Raw genomic sequence first — 26,931 nt, forward strand, 5'->3', positions numbered from 1 at the left:
CTGTCGATATATCAACGACGTGCGCCGTTACTTCCGACTGCTCTGCAATTCAAATGCAGTACTCGAATATACATGGCGAAAGAAATGGAAATTGAGCAATTTAAGGGAACGAATTACTCTCGCGTCCGCGTAACTTCAAAATGTTTCACGTGTCCGTATTTGCGAAACGAAATTCGTCGTTGTCCAATTAACACGCTTGCAGATGCTACATTCACTTTGTTGCATATAGGGCTTAAATATATGAACAAATAGAACGGAGCAACTGTCATTAGCGTAATTTTAACGCGTTAAAATAAATTAATACATAATTTCGTCATTTACGTTTATTACGTTGGTCTACGTTTTTTCATCTACGTCATCTACGGCACCTACGCGAATCTTATTAATTACGTTTTTGGCAGTGTTTGTTGCTATAAATGAAACTTAATAGTTGTTGAAACCGCTCGAAAGTCGTGTTCCTAAATCATTCCCTCGTCTCGTATCGTGTTCATCAAATGGAAAAGGAGATTGTGTTTTAATGAAATCGCTTATTACTATCAATCTTGCTGTGTCACTCGCATAGGAGATGAAAGTGAGGAAGGAGAAAAAAATTAAGGTAAGGTCATCAATGAGCAAAATGTTTAATGTAATTAAAATTGTAATTAAAATTGAGTCCGCTGCTAAATATATTCGATCAAATAGGTATGTTCAATAAACATTCGATCTCGTTCCCTGAAAGCTGTTCCTCGATATCTGGTTGGATACTTTGCGCACGGAAATACAGAGTGTCAACAGTAACAAACCCTCTATGTAGTGTTTTTGCTTTGCCCTTTTGAACAGGTAGATAACATTTTGCTTCGAAAAACGGATATATATTCCACGGATATGCACATACAGAGTATGTGTATAGATATACACATTGATATACACCTTTGTACAAAGTGTCAAAAAAGTATTTATCGCGGTTTTTTTTTCAAGCCATTCTACACCTTCGATTTGATGAAAATTGGTTAAATAAGTGTAGCGCAAAATTGATCTTGACCACAATTTTCAGTGTCAAATTGTTTTTCTATTGCATCATATAGTGCTCATTAGAAAGGAGAGTTGCGTTCTTTTAGAAAAAATGTTTGAAATTTCATTAATACTTAGACTGATTAGATTTTATTCATATTTTAAGGTCAAATATGGAATACAATAACATCAATACTAATATCTACTTTTTTGTGCGAACTACTTTATATTTCAATCTTCCTTGATATGCAGTGACAAGCAAAAGTGTAAACACAGCCCGTTAATTTTACGTAAAAAGCGAATGTCGAAGGTATAATGAGAAAAGAGCATTGTTATTTGAAGAGCATTCCACAAAATAATTTACCTAAATAGTAGTTAATTCTATTGGATATAATAAACGTGAAGTAGTACTAGTGGACGAAATACTATGTTGAAACCTTGATTCGACGAGTATAATTAATGTGCAAAACTGTAATCATGGTTTGAGATGTCCATTTTTGTAAAATGTTTTGTACATTATTAATGTTAATGAAAATTAACTATTACATTTCGTTAATAATAACTTGTAGTTATTGTAGTACTGTTACCTAATCTTTACCGATCACTTGAAAAATTAGTCTTTTACATTTATGTGTTTACTTTTTTCGCTCGTCACTGTACATGTTTAAGTCAGATATGAAATATCTGGCGTATTCCAGCGGCTTTCATTAAATCTAAGATGTTGATATCTTTAATATTGAGAATGTTGTTAGTAAAGTAACTATTTCTATCCAAAAACAAGATATCTTGCAGACAACGTGAATTTTCGTTCCAATTTTCTTAACTTACAAGTATAAAATTTTCATCGCATGATACAATCTATCCTACAAAGTTCTGGCACACGACGAAGCTGAGAACATAGATCTTCTTCAAATATTATTTTTCTCACTGCTTCGTGTGGAATTTCTACTCGACGAGATGTTATTAAACGCTCAAAAGCTTATTATTAAACGATAACATACTTTTTCCTACATGAATGAACATGAAAGACGTCGAGTGAGGAATTAGAACAATTGTGGATGGTTGGAAACTATTATGCTGCGGTCTACCATTCGTTTTTGCCTATATATACCACGGAACAAAGGATTCTTTTACACTACTTTACTTTTACACTACTTTCTTTACACTACGTTTTACTACTTCGTTAACACACTACATACATACACTACTTCTTTTCCCGATGGCTGAAACTAATCGTTGATGTTTATAAGCTACGAATTTTGTCCACAGCGCCATCGGAATCTTTATTGAGAAATTAAAATACTACAATTACTATCACTAAACTCAGCATCCATAATACACTATGTTTTTCAAGTTTAGATGAACGATTCACAATAACCACATCAGATCCAAACCAATAGCCTGTGTCAACCTCATCCACGCACTGGAACTCGCAACATCGGCGTCCAATGCGGAATTTCTTGCAGCTCTGTAATAAAAAGAAATCGATTAATTGTACGGATCAATCGTCACTAGACTACTCGAAAATCCAGGTCATTCAAAGAATGAAAGAAAAAAGAATTGCTCCAATTCAACCATTGCCTTTGCAAAACTAGTATTTGAGAACCATTGGTCAAATATATTATAACACTAAACGTACATTTCGGGAAGAATAATTTGTGCTATGAAACAAAATTTCATCAGCAGTTTCAACTTAAATATAGATCCGACGATTATTTACGAACAAATAGTATAAATCTTTTAGCAATATGAAATTCGCAATATTTATTCAAATATTTATATTTATAGTACGCCATTAGCAAAGAAGACATGTTTGCGTGCGTTATCGATTTTACGCTTTTGCCACGCAAACATGGAAATTGCGATTCAAAATTGAATTTGCAATGGAAACGGTTGACGTTACGACATCAATAACATATTTCAAAAACATTGATGATATCATACGGAATCAGAGAGATTCTATGAGAAGTTAAACGCATAATCATCCTATTGTAAATAACAGGAACAGAAAGTACACAAGGAATAATACAGAATCATCCTATCATCCTATCCTATTATACAGGATTGCTTTGATTCGAGCTCAAACATAGGCAAATCTGAAAGAATTTTTCACAGAATTTCCTTCCCCTTTGAATTGGCTTTTATACAGAACGACTTTAATCTTTTCAAGGAAATACCTATAGAGTGTGACGATCTATGATTTTAAATAGAGAGGTATATCTGAAAAGAGGTGGATGTAAAACGTAGCATATAAAACGTAGATCAAATCTTTATTCAAGGATTTTTTCTCTTCGCAGAGAATCAGGTTTTCAAGAACGATCGAATATGTATGTACTCGATTTACACGTGAAGTTGTCATTAAAAATATTGTTGCGTTTAAAAAGATAAATATTGATTTAAATTTAACGAAATTGTTAGTCCAATTGTTTTAAGCTTAAAGATATGTAGGTGTCACATTTATATATTGAAAATCTGGGAGCGGCATTAATTAACAAATCTAGTCACGCGCACACGTACTTTAAAACCATGCTTGAAAATCGATATTCCCTGAAACAATGCATCGTTCTGCGCTTCCAATTTATTTTCGCACGAAGAATCAGTCCATTCATCGTTGCCGTCACCATCGCTACTGTAATCTATATTACTCGAATAAATTCTATATCTTGATTGGAAAATCGCATATTTTAACGAACTTTCTGTGTGTGTGTGTGTGTGTTTTTTTTTTTTTTTTTTTTTAATGATTTTAATTGGCAATTTCCGAAATTGAACTATAGCTTGAGAATAAACCGATAATATTTGAGAGTATATATACATACATACATCATGTTTTTGATGGGTTTTGTAGTAAAATAATTGTAGAAAAAGCAAACTTTTTAAGAAAAAATTACCATATTCGAGTAATAAATTATAGAAAATTACCAATGTAATTTAAAACTTAAAAAGAAGAATCTATTACACGTAATAAAGAGAAGGACTTGTTCACGAACGGCAATTCAACAAATACAGTCGTTGCAGAAACATAGTTTTACAAGGGAGAAGAATCTCTCTAGGAACTCGACGATGTCACGTCAAGCGAAAATTCAATAAAGTGATTACTAACCGTATTACCAGCGGCAATCGTGTTACGGCAATTCGTAAATAAGTTAGTCGTCTATTTGGAGAAACGTTGCTGGCAATATCGTCACATTTTAATTACGTCAGCGCTATCAATTGGTCTTGGAAGAAAGTTTTCCATTATGTACTTTTGCCCACGGCGTCGTTCCAACAAATGAATCCGAGTTTTGAATCGCTTTCTCTTATATCACGAATTTGTAACGGTGTTTCTTCAAACTTTAAACGATTGTAATGAATGCCTTTGCGTACAAAGACTGATACCTGGTTTGACTAGAAGCTTCAGCTAATTAGTGCCCCAGTTAATTTGGATGTTCACTACCACGCCACTTAAGAAGTGGCTTCGTGTCCGAGCGGATTTCCCCCAGGTAAAAAAAAAAAGAAAAAGAAAAAGAAAAAGAAAAAAAATAGTTAATTTGGATGTTATAAAATGTTATATAACTTATCTAGAAGAACTTATCTTCTACTTGGTAGTCGCATAAGAGAAGACCGAGCCATTGAATCGCTCAAATAGATCAGCTGATTCGCTTAACGTATTTTTACTTCCGATGACGTAAACAAGAGCAGAAAGTACACAAGTAATAATACAGAAATGTCAAATGTACAGAGGAATAGATTTCGTTAAATCATTAGCACGTAACATTTCCTTATAATTCTATTTGTGTATAGCAAAATAGCTTGTGTGCTTTCATGAATTATAATTGATATTTAGAAGCTTTCATGTAGGTAGATATATAACTCGTGTTAATTAGTAATTTAACAATACATCATGACAACATATCATTTTCGTTTCTTCGTTTATCTCGTTATGCGCGTAAACGAATGTATAAATAAAGACATATAATCAACGATAACATGTAGTGGCAAGCATGATAATTATCGACAAAGGAGAATATTGGTGAAATGATTGTGGTGATTTCACTCGGTGTATCGGTAAATAAACTTTGATAGACATTGCCGGTGAATTCGCTGCCGGTGAAATCGTGTCGATGAAATAATTGTCAGTGATTTAAAGATAACCCAATTTATTGATCTCCCCTTCATAGAGTTGTACGTCTCTCTATAAAACATTTAGCTTAGTCACACTAAACTGAACTGGACTGGACTGCAAGTAAGAAGATTGAAATGCAAAATTCACGTGTGAGATGGAAAGTTCGATAAGGCGATTATGTATATTAACCCGAAAGAAAGCTCATGGCTTTGCAACGCGTTACACGCAACACGGAATTTCCCTCGCTGAAATAATCCTATTACAACGATACGATTTTCCTTAACAGATCTCGCAATGTAATTCTCCCTCTACAACTTTTTATTAGGTTTGAAACACGAGAGTTTCGAAGCTCTGCAAAGTCTCGCGAATCTAGAAATCGAGTTTCAACGTATTTTCGCTTCTTATTTTATAGCTGTTAATAGTTATTATCTCACTCTGCACGTACATCAAACGAGTACTTATGTAAATCCAAAGGAAACGGAAACAACCGAGAATAATTGAGGATAATTCGAATACGTACCAGGCGGCAATACAATTTCTCGCGATTAGTAAAGTGTTTCGCAAAGAAAAAAAAAGAAGGAAAATTGTATCGGAGAAATAGGGGAAAAACGGTGGCGTACATCAAGCAATCTTTATGGCTGTAATACATTTATTATTCATTTATGTTCATTTTCTATCGCGTAACAGACGTTGAAATAACTGGCAGAACGAGCATATAAATCTTGTATCGCTCGACCTGACTTCTCCCGATGGAAAAATATTCACCAGCCTGGGATCGTGCATCGCTAATTACTCCGTTCTACTTTTCGAACGCGTTTCCATCCATACAGAAAAGCAAGAAGGCAAACCCTATCGCACAGTCATGAAGAGATGCAAAAGCAAGAAACCAACCAACGACATGCCGATCGACATGGTGGAAGCAGTCCTACAGAGGCTATTCACCATGGGACACGGACCCTCCCATTACGAGGGCCGCGAAGAGGCAGAGACCGAAGAAGAAGAAGGCATCAGCTTCAGCGTCGTCATCGGCGAAGGCGATGTCGTCGATGCCGCCGGAAGAATGAACACCAAGAAGGCTGCAGGAGTCGATGGAAGACTCCTGGACTGCTGGAAGCAGGAGCTGGAAGCAAGCTGGAACCAGACTGCTGGAAGACGGCCAGAGTAATACTGCTAAGGAAGCCGGGAAAGGATCGCGTACCGGCCGATAAGCATACTCCCAGCCATGAGCAAGATCTGGGAAAAATGCTTTAAGAAGATCATCGAGAGATGCATCGGAACGGACCCGTTCCATCGGAGGCAGTATGGGTTCAGAAAGAAGAATTAGCTTAGCGAATACCGATAAGAACAGGAAGAAGCTGAAACGGGCACAACGAACGGCCCTGTGCATAACAACGACGGCATACCGTACCATCTCCCACGCGGCACTTTGCGCGTTGACCGGGAATCTCCCGATCTACATAAAGATAAAGATGCTCGGAGAGACTTACGAGAGGAACAAGATCCATAAGACCAGGATCGGCGCGGATGACGGCAACGAGCTGAAAGCGCAGGGAAATGGAGGAACTGGAGGCGCAAGGAAATTAATACCGAGTGCGCTGCTATTTACAAAAAAGAAGATGGACATCGATCATCACACCATGCAGCTGTTAACCGGGTATGGGAGTGTGGCGGCACTCGACAAGCCAAATACCACCACTCGACACTAACTAGTGTCGGACGACGGCAGCGACATCTACAGCCCCCAGTGACAATTACAGCGGACCAGGCCCAACTACTACAACTATCACGCACGTCCAATAAATATATAACGCACACACGGCCACCTCTACAGGAGTTTCGGTGTCTATAGGAAGAGGATTGGCAAGAGCAGCGACAGCAACTGTCTCGACTGTGGAGACCCTAACGACGATGCAGAGCACGCCCTCTTCAAATGGCCGAAGTGAACGGACAGAAGGATTGAGCCGGAGAACGCTCTTGGCGAGAAGATAGACGTGGACAATCTGATCGCCACGGTGACCGCCAAGAACGAGAGCTGGGATAAATTCAGGCAATTTCGCAAGGCAATTTCGTCATGTCTCACAGGAGGGTGACAGCGAATGCCTTGAAGGAGGCAAGGAGGAGAACGAGAGCAACAACAACTACTCGGAGCAGTGAAGGCAGAGATACAAGACAACAAAGAACCACAGAAGGAGATCAGCCCAGTATTCTGAACTAGCTGAGAAGATGACGAGAGCAATACAGAATATACAGAATAACTGCCCGAAGAAGAAGATACAACGGGGCATGAAAGGACAACCTGATGACTGCCGACAGGTTTTACCGGGGTTGTCTGTCCTCAAAGCAAAGGAAAAAGGAGGAGGGGTTTTTAGTGGGTATGGCAACAACATCCGCCCGAGTCCCACATAACCCAGTGATCCGCATCACTGGGTTTGCGTAACAGCATTTTCCCCTCCTCACGCAAAAAAAAAAAAAAAAAAAAAAAAAAAAAAAAGCTATACACTCTATCAATTTTAAGTTGATAATTTCGTTATTATATAATTTTTCTTAGTCTAAACTGAATCCAGGAAGAAGAACTTTCATCCAATTACATACTTCATTAATTCATGAATTATATTCGTTACCGTACGTACAAAAAGAAAGTTGACTGATATAAAAATTCAAAGGATAGAACTTCTAAGCTCGCGATTGGAAACAGATTCAGTTCAATGGTTTAATTTGCCATTTAATTGAATTCTCTGGCAATTTCAGCGAACTGTGGGCTTTAAAAGTGTCCCGCATTCAAACGCAAGACTTCTCCTCCACCTTTCCCTTTCTTTCAATTCCAACCTCAAGTAATTGACCTATTAATTCGACGATATATTTACATGCTCGCAAGGGATTCAAACAACTTCGTTTAACTGCGTTAAATTCGCAATTATAACCAACACGAATGTCTCAATCAATGTGCAGCTCGAAACAAATAAAAGATAATTAACTTTTCAATATAACGATTGATATGTTTGATGAAGAAAAATTTATGAATTTTTAAAAACGTCTCCTAGTACATTTAGCATTTTTATGATAAAAACTTAGAACACACACGCACACATATACTATTCCATGAAATGATTTACACAGCTATGAGTCTAATCCTATGATATTATAAAGGGATGAACGAACTTTTCCTAATAAATATAACTTTATACAAAATCTTGTTTAAAAAAATTAGTTTTTTATTCTCATTAAATTAATTTAATATCAGAATATATAATTTTAGTCGTTATCAAAATTTTATGTCAAATGCGTTCATAGATACATATATAAATAAATGTCTAATCCTATGTATTTATTTCAACTGAAATCTTAACTTAAATATTTATTAACAATATTCTGACGAATATGCAATGAAAGATAAAAACAACTTTATTTTTCTTATAGAATGTCTCATGCTTCTTACTCATTTTATGTTTCTCGTTGTCAATGCGTAACTACTTATCAGCCGCATGAATGCTAAGTTTTACTACTGAGAAACGAAGAGACATATAGATGCAAATATACGCTACCTCGCGTGAAAAAAACATCAGATACATTAACCAGAAGGAATATCCGATACATATAAAATTCATAGCGTAGTTATTTATACATACGGAATAATTCTTTCTGTATGAAATATTCTTTCTTCTGAATTCTTATTATAAATGTATGTCCATTTCCTACCTTAAAATGTCTCTCCTTTGAAAAACTCCATTTAAATATAACGATTAACAAAATATTACCAATAAAAATATTAAAACGAGATGCTGAAATAACCTTTTAATGAAGCACAAATGATTATTTCAACTTTAATTCTGTTAAATTTGAATTGAATCATTTATAAACCGAACAGGTGTATAAAATTTTATTGCGTAAAAATCGTGAAGCTGAAAATTAGGAACGAATAACGAATGAGTAACCTAGTTTCATTAAAAGGTACGTGTACGCCGATCCGCGTAACAACTTCGACACTCCAATTATTATAAAGCATGTATCCTTCAGAGATTTTTTGCGCGAACGCAAGATACCTTTTACACGTGCAACTGAATAAGTGGAACGTGATTTTCGATATTTCTTCTTGTAGAACCTGTAACAACGTAACTGTTTCACGAATATTTTCCCTGACACTTTTACAACGATGCGTAGAAATCTCCTTTTCTAATTAATAATTTCAGCATTTCTCTGAACAGTTTCGTTGCGACTAAAAAATATACAAAGCTTACGACGTGCTTGTTTAAAAATATTTATATGGAACAAGATTTCGAATTTGTCACATCAATCGCGATCTCAGCAGGTGTAAATTAATTCGTTCTAATGAACGAATAAATTAAACGGCTCGTGACAAAAATTATCCCTGTCCATGTTTGTCTTCCTAAAACTAATTCAAGGCGAGTTAAATGAATCGCTGTGTACCCTATTCGCGCAGCATGTGTTTTAACGACCAGCATGCAAGCGTTAACGGTGTACTTTAGTTTCTCATGGTTGTGTTCAGCTGGTTGCTCTTAGAATGAGCATATACTTACCAAAGGAGGTGAACAGAAGATAGCCTGGCACCATTTTGGCTCCGAATGGTAACAGAAGCATTGACTGCAAATCGAAGGTCCCGGCACATACATCATTCCATGCGAGACAACTTTTCCTTCGAGATCAGTACAGTTTCCTCTTAAAGACGCTGAAAACGATTACCAGCGTCAATATCTTTGCCACTCGACAATCGTACGCGCAGTTACGCTAACCGTTTTAACGCCACGCAGCGTGATCGCTCTATTCGCGTGCCGTGGTAAATTGTGCCACGATGTATGGTCACGATCATTAATTCGCAACGCGCTCAAGCGTGCTCGTCGCGAGTCATATCAGAGTTTCCTCTCGTAATTACTTGTTTTTCAAATAATCATAAACCAAATAAAAAAAAAAAAACCAATATAAAAAATTACCTCTTGAATCGGAAAACCAAATCCTGCATTATAGAATGTTATCACGCAAACGAAACGCAGAGCATAAATGAAGCGCGAGCACGTCGAACGGTATATTTCGATGAAAAAAACAGGATGAAAAAGGGCAGCGCGATCGCGTCGATCGGTACTCCTGGCAAATAAATAAACGAAGCGCTATCGCGCTGCATAGCACAAACCGATACGGAGTCTTGAAACATCCGACACTAAAACGGTTAATAACATTACGAAAACGACCGTACCAGGAAATTTTTGTTCAACGGATCCGCATTGCGGCTATCACGATGCTTCTTCGTTGCATCGATGCTTCATCGATGAGATTAAAGCACCGTTGAATTAGGTTATTCGATTTCTTACATGGGGAAAAAGTTTTTATATCGTGTTTGCTGTTTTACTTCGCAAGTGTGCTTCACAGTATACGTTAGAACTCCAAGTCGAGCTATCCGAGTTGAAGTCTCTTGAAACTTAAAACGGCGCTTAAAGGATATAGGTATAACAGAAGGTTCGTTTAAAATTCAAAAGTGTATATACGTACATATACATTTGAATAAAAATAGCGGATAATCTCAAGTAAAAAAGTAGGTTCGTGTTAGTAAAATGGTTTCAAAATACTTGTCAAAAGTCAAACGACTTGACTAATTAAGAATGGATGTAAGAGATTGAAAGCAAAGGGCATCTAAGAGTATCAATTAAGTAACAAACTCACGGTGACAAAGAGGTTTTCACTCGATCGAATTCAAATAAAACGGTTAATTTGAGCGAAACTTTAGGTACACGAGAAGCGACACGCGTCCTCAAGGACTACGAAGGTTCTACTCGAACGAATGAAAACTTTTCTCTGGCCCGGTGTGTATACACAAGACGTGCGAATTTAAAGTGCAGATTGTATTAATTGAAATAATTGCTTGGTTTGATCAAATTAATCGTTTTAAGCTGAAATGACGAAGGTCATCCAAGTAATTGATGTCCACTGTAATTATTTGTTAATCGCGCGTGGAATCGGAACGATTCGACCTCGTTCCAACGCGAATCGTTACTAAGGCAGAGACGGCAATTAATAATTGTCGCGTCATTTGTTCGATCGTGTTCACAAATTCAAATACGGCTGAGTGGCGGAAACCATTTATAACACGTCCCGTACCGCGTAGGTCGTATACATATCTCAGGATGAATTTTTCGTACTTCGCCGCATATATTCTCCATGTTAGACATACCATAAAATATTTCGTGCAATCGCGTATTCCTGTCTAATGTCAGGAATTCTCTTTCCATAGGTCTGCGTTTTCCATATTATCTATTTTGCTTATCAGTAAACATTCTTACAATTTGTGATTAATACTGTACGTACAAGAACGTTAAGTTTCTGACGTTGTAATATTTCACATGAAATAATAATGGCTGTATATCGACTAACTTATTAATTAATTAAATTCGTGTATATCAAGTTTCCTATCATTTAATACTTTCGTGTAACTACAGGGATTTGATACTATGAAATGAAATATAAAACTTGGTAAAAAAACGCGCTTCGTTAGGAAATGAGGGTAATGATGCAAATATTTTTCGTAGCCATTATATAGAATTTCGATGGTATAATTAATCAGTATCAACTTACCAGCCCCTAACGGGAAGATAGTGACGAAAATAGTCTGCAAACAGATGATCGTGGCAAGTATTTTCGCATACAAGTCCTTCATGGTTGTAAAGGATCAGGAAATTTGTTGCTGTAGAATGGGAAAATCAGGTGTTTTAATATAAGTTGTGCGGGCACTGGAGTGCGTAGACCAGAAATATCTGCGACAAAAATCAGAATACATTTGTTTTCACATGATTGGATCAATTTTGTGTAAGACTAAGCTGATTGAACCTAACACGAGATAATTGTCCAACTTACGACCTTAACAAGCCCGCTTGATTCCCTATAAGTGCTTGAAATTGATGCTTGTATTCTTTCCAGATTAACAAGCTTTGCCCCCCCCCCCCTCCCTCTCTATTTCCTTAGATCGAGTTAGACTGCCACAACATATTATCTTTCTTCTTTTCTTTTCTTTTCTTTCGATCTTTTAAAGCCTTAAATCGTTGGTTATTATAGTGTATACATTCGATTACTCTGTAAGTCGTAAGTACATGTTTTACGTTATTTTTCATTTTCCAGCTAAATTCCACAAAAACAAGAAATATACTTCCAACGTGTTTTCACATGTCTCTAGCAAAGATCTCAAAAACAAGTTGCGGCGCAATTTAAAACGACAAATAGCACCGTGTGTCTCGTTGTGGCAACGCACGCTTCGTCAGCTTTTTAAAAGCGCTCTCTGTCTGCTTTTTTCTCTCTTCACCGCCTATTCGTTTTTTCTTAACGAGTGAAACCGTTTTTACGAGGACGGGAGCACAGAAATGACGTACTGGCAATTCTGTTTCGTGATGACACAAGCAGCCCGGTTTCAGTGAATTAAACCTGGCCCCAAGCTTCCAATTATCTCTCCCTTCCTTTCCTTTATTTTTCCCTTCTATATCGAATTTCAGGTTTTCTAAATTTCCATTACAATCAACTATGGCTTTTCTCTATTTTACATGTTAGCCGATGATTCATGGCAAAAGCATCGGCTGTAAAAATATTTGGAGTTGCAACAGCAACAAGTGTGTTTTCTCAAACAGAAAATATTGGAAGCGTACTCGTTGGCAAAACAGTTCACGGATAGTTCGTCCTCTGCTTGTTATTTGTTTCAATACCGTTAGCAAATAAATTCATGAAACATAGTGGTATCGCATAAATTGAAAATAAAAGCTTTGCGTATACTTGGTAGTTGAACTTTGGCTATTAAACGTATGTTATATATATATATATATATATAGAAGATTGCTTAGAATTTGGAGCTTAATAACATATCTCAAAATCATTGACATTAAAAAAGGTGAACCTTACTTACCAAATTTCCTTCCGTCAAATGATACATAAAAATTGAAAAAAATAATATACATAGTTTTGACTTTCTTCCGCATTATAATTTGAATCACTCGATTTATTCGACTAAAGATAATCAAGCAATAACCTCACTTTACACGTATTCTCATTAAGTGAAATAGATCACATCAGGGATTTTCAAAAGTCGATGGAACATTAATAGCGATTAATTATTTATGGATGTATTCTGCACGGTTAGAGCAATCGCCTAGTGAATTATCGAGTTCCAGGAATATGAGCGGTAAACAGGATTGCAGCTATAAATGACTCTCTAACGTGTATATTAGAGATGAATTTGATCATTTATCCTCATAATATGAAATACGCTTTTAAGTGGAAATCATAATTAACAATTTCTGGCAGCGAAAAGTAAATAAATCGATACGTTTAAATCAATATTAGAATTTCTTAATATTTTTATCAAATATTTTTATCAAATATTTTAACATCGTAGAAGTGTCGTTGGAGAGAAATATTAGGTTGTTCGAAATGTTTCTTTCGTTTTATAAAGAAATGATAGATGTACGATATTTTTTGCTTTATATTATTTTATTGAATTATGTGCGATCCACCTTTCTCCAATTTAATATAAAATAACATAAAAGAAAAAATGTTGTGTATCTATCATTTCTTTATAAAACGAAAGAAAATTTTGCGACAATCTAATAGAAATTTAGCTTTAACACAATATAAAAATGGATTGTTATGCCCCTAGGAGATAAGAACAATATGATTAATATTAATAATGAATACGTTAACGTAACGTAAAGCAGCTTTTGCAGAAGGCTATTACCTGAAAATGTTTACTAAAGAATGATAACATGAATTTTCTTAAGTACCCCATTTGATACTTAATCTACTTTGTAAATACTGTACGTCCTAACTTTGAAAGAATGCAATTTTAGCCAGAATGTTTCAAATTACCTAGCTAGTTTCCTATTAATTAATTACCTAGTTTCCTTGTAATATAATTTATATTTACATTATCTCGCGTAATTCTTTCCACTTTATTGACTTCTAAACGTTAATGTAATATAATTTTTATAATATAATTTTAATCAAAGTTATTTAAAATTTGTAGTATCTCATCCCTACTAGAATAATATTAACAAATGTGCAGAGCTCAAGTCGAATAACACCGGCTCAGATAAATGATCATCAAACTTACTTTTGTTATCGTCGATGTCAGTGATTTTAAACCAGCCAACGTCCATGGCAATCAATATTATTTAGCCGGTCTTAACGCAATGTAAAAAGCAAAGAAAAGAGGAAGGAAGGAACAGGGAAACAAAGAGATAAAACGAATTTTTCATTTTCTCGAAACTAGATCGAGTTTCAAGCTGCTCGTAAAAGAGTCTGTAGCCAATCCGACTAAATTCGACGAACCGCGCTTTAAAATTCCCAGAGAACTGTGATAACCATCGAAATCTGTACAATTTGTCGATTCATCGCTTGATTAAAAAATGGAACAAAATGAGGCTGATCAGCCGAACTTCTTTGAACTTTTAATGATCCTTATCGTTATACCCTAGGTTGAATGCTACGATATAAGCCGAAACAGCTATAAGTAGGGTTCACGTGATTGCCGCCATCTATTATTCACGCGTTACACATTCGCCAGACAGACGCGTCTAACGGTTGACATTGTTTTCTACCCTCAGTTCCAACGCAATTACGTTGCTACGTGCAATCAAGTCTCGAGTGAAGCTAATGATAAGTTGTTGTTCGATCCTACACAATTACTAAAATTATTCAAATTAAACTAATTTAGTCTAAAAAAAAAAACAAGTAATTTCGTTATATATTTCCTTTCATAATAAGCCATGGTTGGAATATAGTAGCTGACGAAAATATTCGTATATTTGTAGAAACATTTTAGGGCTGTATTATGCATAACGGCACTATAGAATTAATACTGTAACAGAATTCTACTATCATGGTTATGCTGGTAATATTCGAAACAAATCTGAAAATCTATGTAGATGTTGTAAGATATTCAGTACGAGTACTGTGCATTACTGGTATGTACATAATCACGACGAGATAAGGAAGCTACTGTTCTCTATTGCTCATCGCTACCCGTTGCTAGTAGCAACGTACTATGCATATATATCTCGTAAAGATTTTAAATGTAGCCAACGAGACCATTTTTAATATTTGACTATCGTGACCCATTACAGTTTCATCACTTTCAATTAATTGAACACGACCCGCACCTTAAGACTAAAATACACAATATAAGTATGGCACAGAAAATCATTTAAAATTTACGGACGACTATTTATGGTATTTAAAGGCAGCAAAGATAATAATTAGCTGCGGATTTTCCTCGAATCGTAGCATACAATATGGAATCTGATTATTAAAAATTACAGTGGAAATACAGTGGATTTCCATAAGATATTCGTGCTTGTGGCAATATTTGTGGAAATAAATTCTTAACCCAAATGGACAACCTCGATATTCGAGAAATTTTGTGAAGCTGACGTCAATGGCGATATGTACTGTTGTTGTGCTATCATTTCATAGTAAGCTGTATTGATTGCACTTCTATTCACGGAATTGATTTATTCCACACAAAAGTTGACAACAATAATCGAAAAAAGAAAAATATATTACCGCCTTTCACATCAGCATACACAAGCACATAGGATTTCACACGAATATACACACTTGTAAATTCGACGAAACGATCAAATTTAATTATTTTTCGATTTTTCGGGCATCAAGTACTACATCAAACGTTACACATCAAACGTTAAAATACGGCGAGCATACAAAATGTACAAACCACTCTAAATTAATTAACTTTGAACGTTATTGATTAATTAAAAAAAACCACTGTTGCGTTGAGTTTTACATTTTAAAAAGTTGTTATCCGTTTTTGCTTTGTTTAAAACTAAAAATAGGACTACGTTCATTGTAAGTCGTAAATATCCCTTTTATTTATTTAAACAAACAGATATTTAAACAAACAATTTATAAATATATAATTTATTTACGTATATTTGTAATATCTGTTTTATACATTTGTACAACCATTTATCCATTTATCTATTTTATTTGCATATAATTTTTATAGACTTTTTTTGTTTTTTTAAAGAACGAAAAATTGTGATTCTATTTTAAGACATGTCAGGCTGAAGCGATACGCGATATATATTTCTATTCGGATTTCACCGTCGTCGTAACCGATGCTATTGGAAACGTTTCACAATAGACGTCTTAGAAGCGCTTGCAACGTCCGTCATGTGTAAGGCTCTACCACTGAATCGCGGCTGCCATTTAGTGATTAAGGTCGATCACTTAGAGACGTTAATCCGCCATAATGGTGAGCAATACATCGAAGCCATTATTGAAAGCATAGTTACGCTTTAATTTCATCGATCTTATTCACAAATAGAAGTGTACAAATTATAGGATTTCTAAATATTTAGTTTAGTTAAAAGGAGATATGAAAATGACAGTTATATTCAAAGGATAAAACAGAACCGTACGATTGTAAAGTTTCAAATCATTATAACTATTTAAATTTGAAAAATCCTACTATATTTATACAATATATTTTTATTAAGAATGGAAGAAATTTCGAAAAATCCGCCAACACTTTTTGCTGTCGTCTTGAAGCACACCATATGTTAAGCTTCTTCGTCGTTACAAATTTTATCGCGGATGTAACGAATGTTTCGAACATGTAGCACGCACGCGTCAACGCCTACATTTGGATTTTAAATATATGTTTTATGCATTAAATGTATTTGTACTTTCTTGCGCAATTTCTTTTAATTTGTTACGATATGGAGGGTTTAATTACGTTTAAGATATCTATCTGTGAATCCTTTAAATTCAAAGTTCTTTAAAAAATTACGTTACGTAAAATAATCGTTTTTCCACTTTATTGTATCATAAGATAGTTACTTAAATTCATATTACTTAAAGAATCTTTCTACAGAAAGAATAAAAAAGAATAAAATCCTATATGTTAAATTTTACGTGGTTGATGGAATACATAGCGATGACGAGAACTAACTACAGACAACAAAAAACTATTAGCGAAGGCAACTGGTGACTATGAATGTCGTCTCTATAATATGCGGCGACTAAGGAGAACAACTACCAACTACGGATAACAAGTAACAACCAACTGTCTCGTTTCTAAGAGGCAACTAACTTGCAAATTTAAATCCTCCTTTGATGGTTTCTGTAGCGCGATATACGTCTTGAACGTAGTTAAAGAATATGGTCGCTGCTGAATGACGATTTGACAGCAAGGCGATCCCGCCAGTTCAAAGCTTGACATTGCAAGCTACCGAAAACCATTAATCTTGTTATCGAATATCTAGCTTTCAGAAGAACCCTTGTGATATGATATGACGTCATGACATTTTTATGACGAAGATGAACAAACACCGACCTCTAACGAAACAAATTTTTATTAAGTGCCGTATGTGGGTTGCAGGCCGGCCAACCAAGGAAATTTATCGAATGTATAAAGTAAAATATATACGAATATATTCGATATATCATAAAATGCCCGCGTTATATCGTCTAACAGCATAAAGAAAGCTGAATTTAAGGAATTAAAAAATTGAAATACCAATTATAAGAGAGTTAATTAAATTCAAACCTATCGATCTATCTCATAAAGACCTATATTTCCTGGAAATTGATATCTTCCGAATTCTAAATTCTCCTTAGAAAGTATCATAGAGAAAATATGAAACTTGAAAAGCACATCACGCTGATGCCTCGATAAACCGTCGTGTCGATAAATCCATGTGTCCGAGCGATGAATTTTCCCCAAACAACAAAAAACTGAAGGGAAATCTTCTTTGAAGAACGTGACAAGGTAGGGGAAGCGGGAACAATGATCACGCGATAAACTGATGGTGTACGTATAGAACGAGTGTTGCGAGAGAATTATCGAGAAACAAAAAAAGAAAAAATAATCGTTGGCCGGCGCGACTATACGCTGTCGACGGGCAAACAGCGACTGAGACTAACTGAAACGAACTCTGTCACAGTATGAGCACGGGCTGCGTTCGCGGGTCGATCGAACACGTTCTGCGCCTCTCCTCGGCACCGGCGTCAAAGCCACCCCCGATGGCTGCAACGCACTGGTGCACTTGCAACATCAACCACTGGTCCTTCCTTTTTCGTGTGATATTATACCAGCATCTGTGATGCCATTTCAAAGACCGCAATCAAAGCATTAAATGCCAGATTAAAGCGACGCGATAATATTACCCCAATATTCGTCCGCAAATGTTACCGTATAGATCTTTAATTAAGCATTATTATGCTTCGAATAATTTACTATCACATGTTCCACAAGAAAACATATGTTTCACTTTTCCCCGTAGTATGATTGTAATTTATAACAAATATTTATAATTTATAATTTAAAATATTTATAATTCACTGAAAGTATCTTCTTGTCACGATTATAGGCGTAAAATGTCAAATTAAAAGTAAAAAATTAAAAACATATGGTATCCCGAAACCAAACGTACGACATGGCGAATCACGATGATACGATAAAAATTGATCTATGTCTTGATTTATTCAAACAGAACGAACTTACTCGAACTTTTCCAGAATAAACGATTTATTCGATAATATCCGTCACCAGCTTCTCTTCCTTCAACGGTAACAACTGACACCGAAAGCTCGAGAGACCCGAACGGTGAGACGTACCCAGAAGCAATGCGGTTACCTGGGCAAAGAGTCCCAAAGACTAAGGACGTGGGAAATTTCGAGAAACGGAAATGGAAACTGGAGTGGCGCGTCAATCAGCACTGACGGAACCTAATAAAAATGGAAAAAACCAAACTAATTCGTTTCACAAATTATTAAAACGATATTATTCAAAATTTCACTTGATTTTCTCACTGCACACGTCAATATTTGTCGAAATATCAATATTAAAAAGTTAATAAAAAAAATATCCTCTTTCTTCATACCTGTCTTTCTCCCGGGCGGCGAAGGAATACTAGAATGTTCGAGAACAACGGATACTTTTTGATTTTATCTCAATATCAATTTCAATCTTTTTAAACGAAATATGATCTGAACGATGAAACGTTTGATCATATAATGTTCTTCGTTCGATGCTAAAGGAAACTGAGAAGAAACATCGAAAATTCATTAATAAAACGAATTTCTTTGTTTCTGTGAGATAATAAACTTGATATACGTATTGATTTTTAAAATCAATATAGCTAACCAATGGGCACACTTTTAACAAGGCTGATGGAACATACCAAAAATCTTTCAAGGTGGTCTTGGCAACGGAAGAGTCGAAAATATGAGAATTATAAATGAAAAATTCTAATATTTTACAGCTGGCAACGATAAAGAACTCCAGATATTCTCCTAATTAATTTACAACAAATTCGCGTATATGATCGATAGCTGACGTCATTGTGTCCCACAGCTCTTGTAAAACGATAAGAATTTCCTGGAAAAGCTTGTAACCACGAAATGAAAAAGATGATAAAACTTCTAACAAGAGTACTGAGACGAGCAACTTTGTACTTACCCCTTCGGAGTAGGGAACGTGATTAAACGTCCGCGAGTTCGAAACTTTTGTAAGTCACTGCACGGCCGCTGCTTATGGTGGAAATCTAATAGATATAAGTACAGAGCGCGTGAGCGAACTAAAAACGCGATATAGGGATAAAGAGAGAGACCGTTCCGTCCTTCTCTAATGCCCGCGTACTTGTACCGGAAATATGTAACAACGGTAAACGAGCGCCGTCAGTGTCCACTAGTGTGCATGCCTGATTAAACAAGGACAGAAAATGCTTATATACAGCCTTCTCTTTCTATTTCCATGTCGCATCCATCTTACTATACAGTAGACAGGATTCGACTATTCCATCATTATATTTGCACCCTGCTTATGTGTGCGAACAAATCGTTCGTCTCCTGTTTGATGCTCAGTTTTCAACGGAGTTGAAGGGAAACTTTATAAGAGAAAGGAAGTTACGGATTGTCTCAAAGTGATAAACGAAAATTCTCGTAACTATCGAAAAACGATAGTCAATACAAGGATATCATTATCACATTTAAAACTATCACAATGAACGGTGATTCGTCGCAGCAAGGTACCACAAATAAGATATCTCAATCTAAAGAGGTAAGGAATATTCTAGATTTTGGGACTTTGGAACTTCCATGACAGTCATGAGTGTGTTTCGTCATTGATATGCCATATTGCGTTTTTCACAATTGTCGTTCATTTTTTTGATTGATTTTATATCTATGATTTGTATTTGATTTTGTATCTATGATTTTTTCTTTCGATAATTCTTATAATTATTGTCAATAATTAATTATTTATAACCATTTACGCTGTATTATATATCATTAAGATTTATCTTTGCGCGTATCAAGATAGTAGATAACAAAATTATGTGTAACAAATTTATTAAACTCGCAATGTAACAGAAAATTGCATGAAAATCTTTATATTATTAATAATTATTGTTAATAATAAAAAAAATAAATGTCGCATTAGGAGGAGAGTCATACTTCGGAACGTAATTGGGACATATTGGACCTTATTGCGATTACTATTGTGATTATTATGATTAGTGTGATTATTTGGAACGCAATGGGTGAGTACATTGCAATTTAGATATCTTCTTAGTTGCAATTTTTTCGAATAATATCGGTGACCAATCGAAATAGAAATTAGTGCGGAAAGAGGGGAAGGAATCAAAATTTGAAAATCGACATCGGTAACTCGGTTGTTATAGAATAACTCAATCGATAACGTAGATTAACTAGTTATAAATGAAAATATATTTAAATTCAAACTTTAAAAATTAGAAATTAAAAAGCAGAAGGATAGAAATAGAATAGATAGATAAATAGAAAGGATAGAAATAAAACAGTTGTCCCAATTGATGATTATCGTATAGTGTGTACTCATAGCATAAAATTTGTTCAATGAATTAAAAATTATATTTTTTAGATATGTAGACATTAGCGATGTATTAATCCGGGAAGCTCGTCTATCTCGGAAATATCGAGTCTGCGACAACGTCAATTTGGAAATTATTCTTAGAGAATATGAAAATTATTACAAGATGAAATTCCAAAAATATATCCTATATTGTGTAAGAAAATAACTGAAAAGGAAATAAAGACGAGGGAAATGACAAATGCGAACAAAGTGTAAGAATTTAAATTATTTAACACTATTCAACTTTCTCAACATATTCAATGCATCTATTACAATATCATTCAATCTTCAAAGAAGTAGTAAAACTTGTCAAATCTGTTAGCAAACAAACGAGAAGTGAGTCTGTATCTGGGTCTGTCGAAGGGAGGAATGCACAACAGAAGATGAGGGGTGATGCTACCGATGATATTAATCTTGCAATGACAGTGACAACAATTTCTGCCAATGAAAACGATGGATCTTCATCAGAAGAGCTTCATCAAAGAGCTTCATTTAACGTCTCAATGGAACAATCCAGGCAATCAAAGATATCAAAATGTGCTCGGAACCTTTATATAGACAATCCAGAATTGCAGAAGATTGCTCAAGACATTTTATCTGTAAGTTATTTTCGATTAATATACGTATTGTAAAGCTTTTTAAAAATAAAATACCTATCCTTGGATAAACAATCCACTGTATATCAATATCCAACAAATGTATTGTTGTATATATCTGTATATCTGTATACACTGTATACACTGTATATCTGTATACACTGTATACACTGTATACACTGTATATCCAACAAATAGCTTGGATAAACAATCCACTGTATATCAATATCCAACAAATGTATTGTTGTATATATCCACTGTATATCCAACAAATACCTTGGATAAACAATCCACTGTATATCAATGACGTAGGGATTTCAGTAAAGCTTTAAATAATGAATTACATAACACTCGAGGAAATTAATACAGAGATTATGCACCATTTCATCTTTGTATTGTCGCAGGAAATCATACTGAAAGAATTAAATGTATATTGGGACAACATTGCAGGCCTAGAGGAATGTAAATCTGCCATTAAGGATGCCATTGTGTATCCCCTTAAATACCCTATCTTTTTTAAAGGCCCATTTGCTCCCTGTAAAAGTATTCTGCTATATGGACCACCTGGTACAGGTAAGATACTCGTATTTCTTTCATTCCCATACATGTTTACAAGCAATTATGAAATAGGGAAGACGATGTTGGCGAAGGCAGTCGCAACAGAATGCCAATGCACCTTTTTTAACGTAACGACCAGCTCATTGGTGGACAAATGGAGAGGTGATTCCAAGAAGTATATCCGTGTAAGTTGATTTCCTTTGTCTATGAAGAAGAGATTCTAGGTTTAAAAAGATTTGTTTTTATTTGTCGTCATTCATATATAAATAGAATAGTTGTTTGGAAAACGAAATGATATTACGTTCGTGATGAAACAATGAATTTAAGGAATTTTGAATATAATATTTAATAAATAATAAATACATTTGTTAAACTGAACAGGTTTTATTTGAACTTGCCTATAATAATTCGCCTACAATTATTTTTATCGACGAGATTGACTGCATAGGAACAAATAAAGGAGTAAAGTATACATTGTCTGAATCTGCAAAGACATTCAGATCAGAACTTCTTTTTAGATTGGATAGATTAGTAATTAACAAAAATTCTGATGTAGTTCTTTTGGCCGCAACTAATTGCCCTTGGTATGTATATCATTTATAGCTATTTCAATGTTTTCTAAGTAGAAAATATCTTAATATCATAATTATTCATTATCTTAATCTTAATTATTGTGTTGTTCGGAATATTCCTTCGTTATTATTAATATAACAGAACAATAATATTTATTGTAAATATATTATTAGGGATATTGATGCAACTTCACGCAGACGCCTTGAAAAGAATATATACGTATCATTACCAAACGAAGTTACTCGATTTTATATGTTCAAATTATACCTTAGCAACCGATTATTAGAGAATATGGATATTGTGAGTCACATAATAAAATCTACTGAAAAATATTCTTGTGCTGATATAAAATTGCTTTGTACGCAAGCATGGCTGCTAGAAATGAATCCAATGTTTAAAAGACTTGAAAAAGGAGAAACATCTACTACGACTTTGAAATATGAATTAAAGAATTATAAAATAATAGCAAAATTGTTAAAAAAAATGTCACCTACAGTTACGAATGTGGATAGATATGAAGCGTGGAAAAAATATGTATGCCAAAACAAGATATTTTAAAAAATATAAAAGTATAAAAATATAAATATATAAAAGTATAAAAATATAAAAATATAAAAATATTATAACTCTAATCAATACTAAAAAATAACGCTCTTGAATTATTTAATCTCGTGCAAAAGAATTACTATAACTTATTACGCTTTCCGCTTTCAATAGTCAATCAACAGAGTTCAGTCTAACGAAGAAGTTCCCTCCTACGCTAACGAACTGTCCTGTTTTTGCGTCCAGGCTTTCAGGACATAAATTAAAATATCGCACATAGGCACAGCGTAACAGCGGCTTAAATTTAAGTTACAATAATAATCTTAAAAAAAAAAAGAAAAAAAAGAAATGTAATAATGCATGGCTATGTCGTACCGTCGCGTATCGGTACTTTTGCCTGTATCCACCCTACAATCAGAATTCAGCGTTTATTCTGGAAAAAAATCATGTAAAAAAAAAAAAAAAAAATATGTAAAAAACCTGGAATTAATAAACAAAGATTTAAAAAAATCAACAATTAAACAAGGGATTGAGATGACCAACTCCGGTCACGCTGCGAACTTCGAACGCGGAAGAGTCGAGCCGTGGCCATGATGGGTGATTCCAGGAATCGGTCGCGTATGGCAGGATCTGACATGCTTTACCGATCCCAGCCGCGCCGATTTCCGTCAACAGGCACAGTAACGGAGATATTTGGAACAGAAGCAGCCGCATATTCGTCTATCTGAAATTAAAGAGATGATTTCATGTAGAAGATAGAAATTCGTTCCCTGATATTGAAATGCCGAACACGAGGAAAATGAGACATGCAAATGACAAAGTCGATGACCAATAGGAAGATGACATAAACAATTGTAGATTGCAATGAAAATTTTGAAAAATGATACGTGTTCTAATAATAGAATATAAATGATAAAAAGGAGAATGTAATTGCCATTCTTCTATGTATTTTAATTTATGAGACGTAACTTCTGAATGACCTGTAATAGCTTTAAATACATTTACTGGAACTGGCCAAGCATAGAAAAAGGAGGCTTAAAAGAGAAAAAAAGGGAATAGATGAAATCGTGAATTATCAGTCTAAATGAACCGTGAATGTCAACCTAAGCTTTCACCAAAACCCTAGTGAAACCATGAAAGCACCACTATGAATATAAAATGATCCGCACTACTATCTACTTCATAGTATACTCTATACGTTTAAAATACTCCATTAGAAGCTTAAATCTATCAAAATACAGCTCCTAGGGAAATGTAAACTTTCACATGAACACATAATATCGATTTTCTGATTGAAACGTATAGGCAGATATATACTAGCATTTGGCTGCATGGTGCAGCACTACTCTCTCTGGGATATCCTAGCCATTTTCGGCATTTGGCCGTATGGTGTAGCACTAGCTCTGTAACATAGAAGACCATAGGCGTCAGTTCTTCTTATTTCCTCTCTGATATATGTTTACTTTAATGTCACTTATTCAGGCGCTTGATATATTGTCGGAATGAAATTTTAGTAATGTGCAAGTAATTTTGAGTAGATTAATAAAGTATAATAAGATATTAGATTCATGTACATAGTTTCAAGTGACATCAATCTTTATGTCTAGTATATACATGTCTATTGATCTATAAGTCAGTGTTAAAATAACAAATAAATGGCAGAAGAAGGAAAGAAGATTTCCTTCGGTTTTGCGAAATCTATTAAGAAACCTGTGTTAAAAAATGCTATTCCACAAGAAAAAAAGAAAGTTGATTACATTGAATGCCTTGATGAGAAAGGTATTAAAGTAATAGGGTGAGTTCAAAAAGTAAAATTTTTAATCAAGAAACATATAACCTCAACCTAACCTATAAAAATCACCAATAGCGGAATATATATATTTGAAAACAATTTTTTTATTTCAGTAAGGAAGAAAAAAAAGATGAACCTCTAATTATTTCATTACTAGGTTCAAAAACCTGGCATGATAGAATAGTTAATAAAATAGATGCAGACATTTTCCTTCCGAAGGCAGATAAGGAAAAGGTAGGAGACGCTAGTGTTAACGAGGCAAAATCAAAGCTATCTAATGGAAAAACATCGCCAATAATATCAATAAAGAAAGAGCCAGTTGAAGATAGTGAAAATAAAGTTGTTACTTTAGAAGAACAAGTGGCGAAAGAAATCATTGAGGATCTTAAATCAAAGAATGAACATGAAACTAAAACAAATGATTTAACCTTACCTTTAGTAGAAGATGAATCACTAAGAGGCAAAGAACAGGTACGTTATCAACATATTGATGTGCAATGCACAGATGTATTACATTTGCATATTATAAATATCGTTTTGTATTTTTCAGTCTACGTTAGAAGATTATGAAAAAATTCCTATTGATGATTTTGGTGTAGCAATGTTACGGGGAATGGGATGGCAACCAGGAAAGGGAATTGGTTGAAATGAAAAGTATGAATTTTACTCTGGATTAAATTAATTGTATGTATTTAATACATCACTTATTGGAAAGTAAACAGAGAACATCATTTTTTATTTCACAATCGTTCATTCTAACTATTACAGATTAGTAGCAGCTGTCATACCAGAATTACGACCAAAAGGTATGAGTCTTGGAGCAGACAAAGTAGCATTGTAGAAGAAAAATACAGATTCCAAAAAAGAAGAGGAAGAAGTTAAAATGGAGAAAGGAACATTTGTGAAAATTATAGCTGGAAAGCAAAGTAATAATTATAGTCAAATAGAAGGATTCGATGATGATGCTGGAAGGCTCATAATAAAACTAGCTCTTGGTGGAAATATAATATCTGTAAATGAATTTATGGTACAGCCAGTGACTAAATCAGAATATTCTAAGAACTCAAAAGTTCAAAGTTAATATGAAGTGTTAGTTTTTCATTAAGGGACTTTTAAGAAAATAAATTTGAATTGACATATACATATAAAGACATAATCGGACATGTAGAAAAACTAATTCAAAAGTACCTGTAAGTGTGTTGTTGCATGCAATTTTTTAAAGGTCCCTTCTATTTTTATATAAAATATGATAAATGTAGAGGTTTTAGCTTTCAGTATTTTATGGGGTTAATTTCAGATACAAAAAAGTATGAGGAATATAAGGACAAGGAATCCAAGGGACTCAAGCAAAAGATGGATAGAAAAAGATCAATGTCCCCTGACCCCGAAGACGGTGAAGATGGTGACAAAAGTAGTAATAAAAGAAAGAAAATCGGAAGTACGATGCACAATAAGAACAAGTATGATAAAGTGGGGGATAAAAAATCAGAAAGACGAAAAAGGCGCTCCGAATCTAATGATGACAGCGATAGTGATTCTGAAAAGAAGAGACGGAGAGAAAGAAGTAACTCTAATAGGAATGATTCTTATAAATTAAAAAGATTGAAAAAGTCAAAGAAAGATAAGAAGCACGATTGCTCATCCGAAAGATCAAGTAAGAAACATAAAAAGAAAGGCGAAGAAAGAGAAAACGTTAGAGATAAGAAACCCAGAGATTACGCAGACAGAAAGAAACACAAAAGACGAGAAAGATCAAGATCTCGATCATTTAGTAGGCAGTAATATTTTCCAGGGACGTATTCGGTCATTTTACTTTCAAGATAAATTGTACAATTTTATTTATACAGATTTTATAATAAAGTGTATTTTTACAAAATAT

The 26,931-nt window shown here is 34.5% G+C and overlaps 2 protein-coding genes, 1 long non-coding RNA gene and 1 pseudogene across 6 annotated transcripts; 2 read left to right on the forward strand and 2 right to left on the reverse strand.

Annotated features, from left to right (window-relative positions):
- Nucleotides 1-1,212: 1,212 nt before the first annotated feature.
- Nucleotides 1,213-19,619, reverse strand: LOC125387074. 4 transcript variants are annotated; one of them, XR_007227639.1, is made up of 4 exons: nucleotides 14,187-16,492; nucleotides 11,672-11,850; nucleotides 9,628-9,776; nucleotides 1,213-2,458 (listed from the first exon to the last, which is right to left on the reverse strand). XR_007227639.1 is itself a non-coding variant. In XM_048414260.1 (4 exons), the coding sequence occupies exons 2-4, from the start codon at nucleotides 11,751-11,753 to the stop codon at nucleotides 2,285-2,287; spliced, it is 405 nt and encodes a 134-aa protein (XP_048270217.1). In that variant the 5' UTR covers nucleotides 11,754-11,850; nucleotides 19,560-19,619; the 3' UTR covers nucleotides 1,213-2,284. The 4 variants fall into 4 exon arrangements, 3 of the variants coding, with proteins under 3 accessions (XP_048270217.1, XP_048270215.1, XP_048270216.1); XM_048414260.1 differs by lacking the exon at nucleotides 14,187-16,492 and adding an exon at nucleotides 19,560-19,619; XM_048414258.1 differs by lacking the exon at nucleotides 14,187-16,492 and adding an exon at nucleotides 18,603-18,782.
- A 1,297-nt stretch (nucleotides 19,620-20,916) lies between these two features.
- Nucleotides 20,917-23,286, forward strand: LOC125387048 (katanin p60 ATPase-containing subunit A-like 2). The gene is made up of 6 exons (XM_048414210.1): nucleotides 20,917-21,202; nucleotides 21,313-21,589; nucleotides 21,991-22,159; nucleotides 22,217-22,329; nucleotides 22,526-22,728; nucleotides 22,891-23,286. The coding sequence occupies exons 1-6, from the start codon at nucleotides 21,183-21,185 to the stop codon at nucleotides 23,273-23,275; spliced, it is 1,167 nt and encodes a 388-aa protein (XP_048270167.1). The 5' UTR covers nucleotides 20,917-21,182; the 3' UTR covers nucleotides 23,276-23,286.
- Nucleotides 23,287-23,714: 428 nt separating this feature from the next.
- LOC125387094 lies at nucleotides 23,715-25,006 on the reverse strand. Its single transcript, XR_007227656.1, has 2 exons — nucleotides 24,578-25,006; nucleotides 23,715-23,984 (listed from the first exon to the last, which is right to left on the reverse strand). It is a non-coding gene; the product is annotated as an uncharacterized LOC125387094 (long non-coding RNA).
- Nucleotides 25,007-25,271: 265 nt separating this feature from the next.
- LOC125387056 lies at nucleotides 25,272-26,930 on the forward strand (annotated as a pseudogene).
- Nucleotide 26,931: the final 1 nt, after the last annotated feature.

Source organism: Bombus terrestris, unplaced genomic scaffold (genome assembly GCF_910591885.1).
Source record: "Bombus terrestris unplaced genomic scaffold, iyBomTerr1.2, whole genome shotgun sequence".
Classification (NCBI taxonomy): Eukaryota; Metazoa; Arthropoda; class Insecta; order Hymenoptera; family Apidae; genus Bombus; species Bombus terrestris.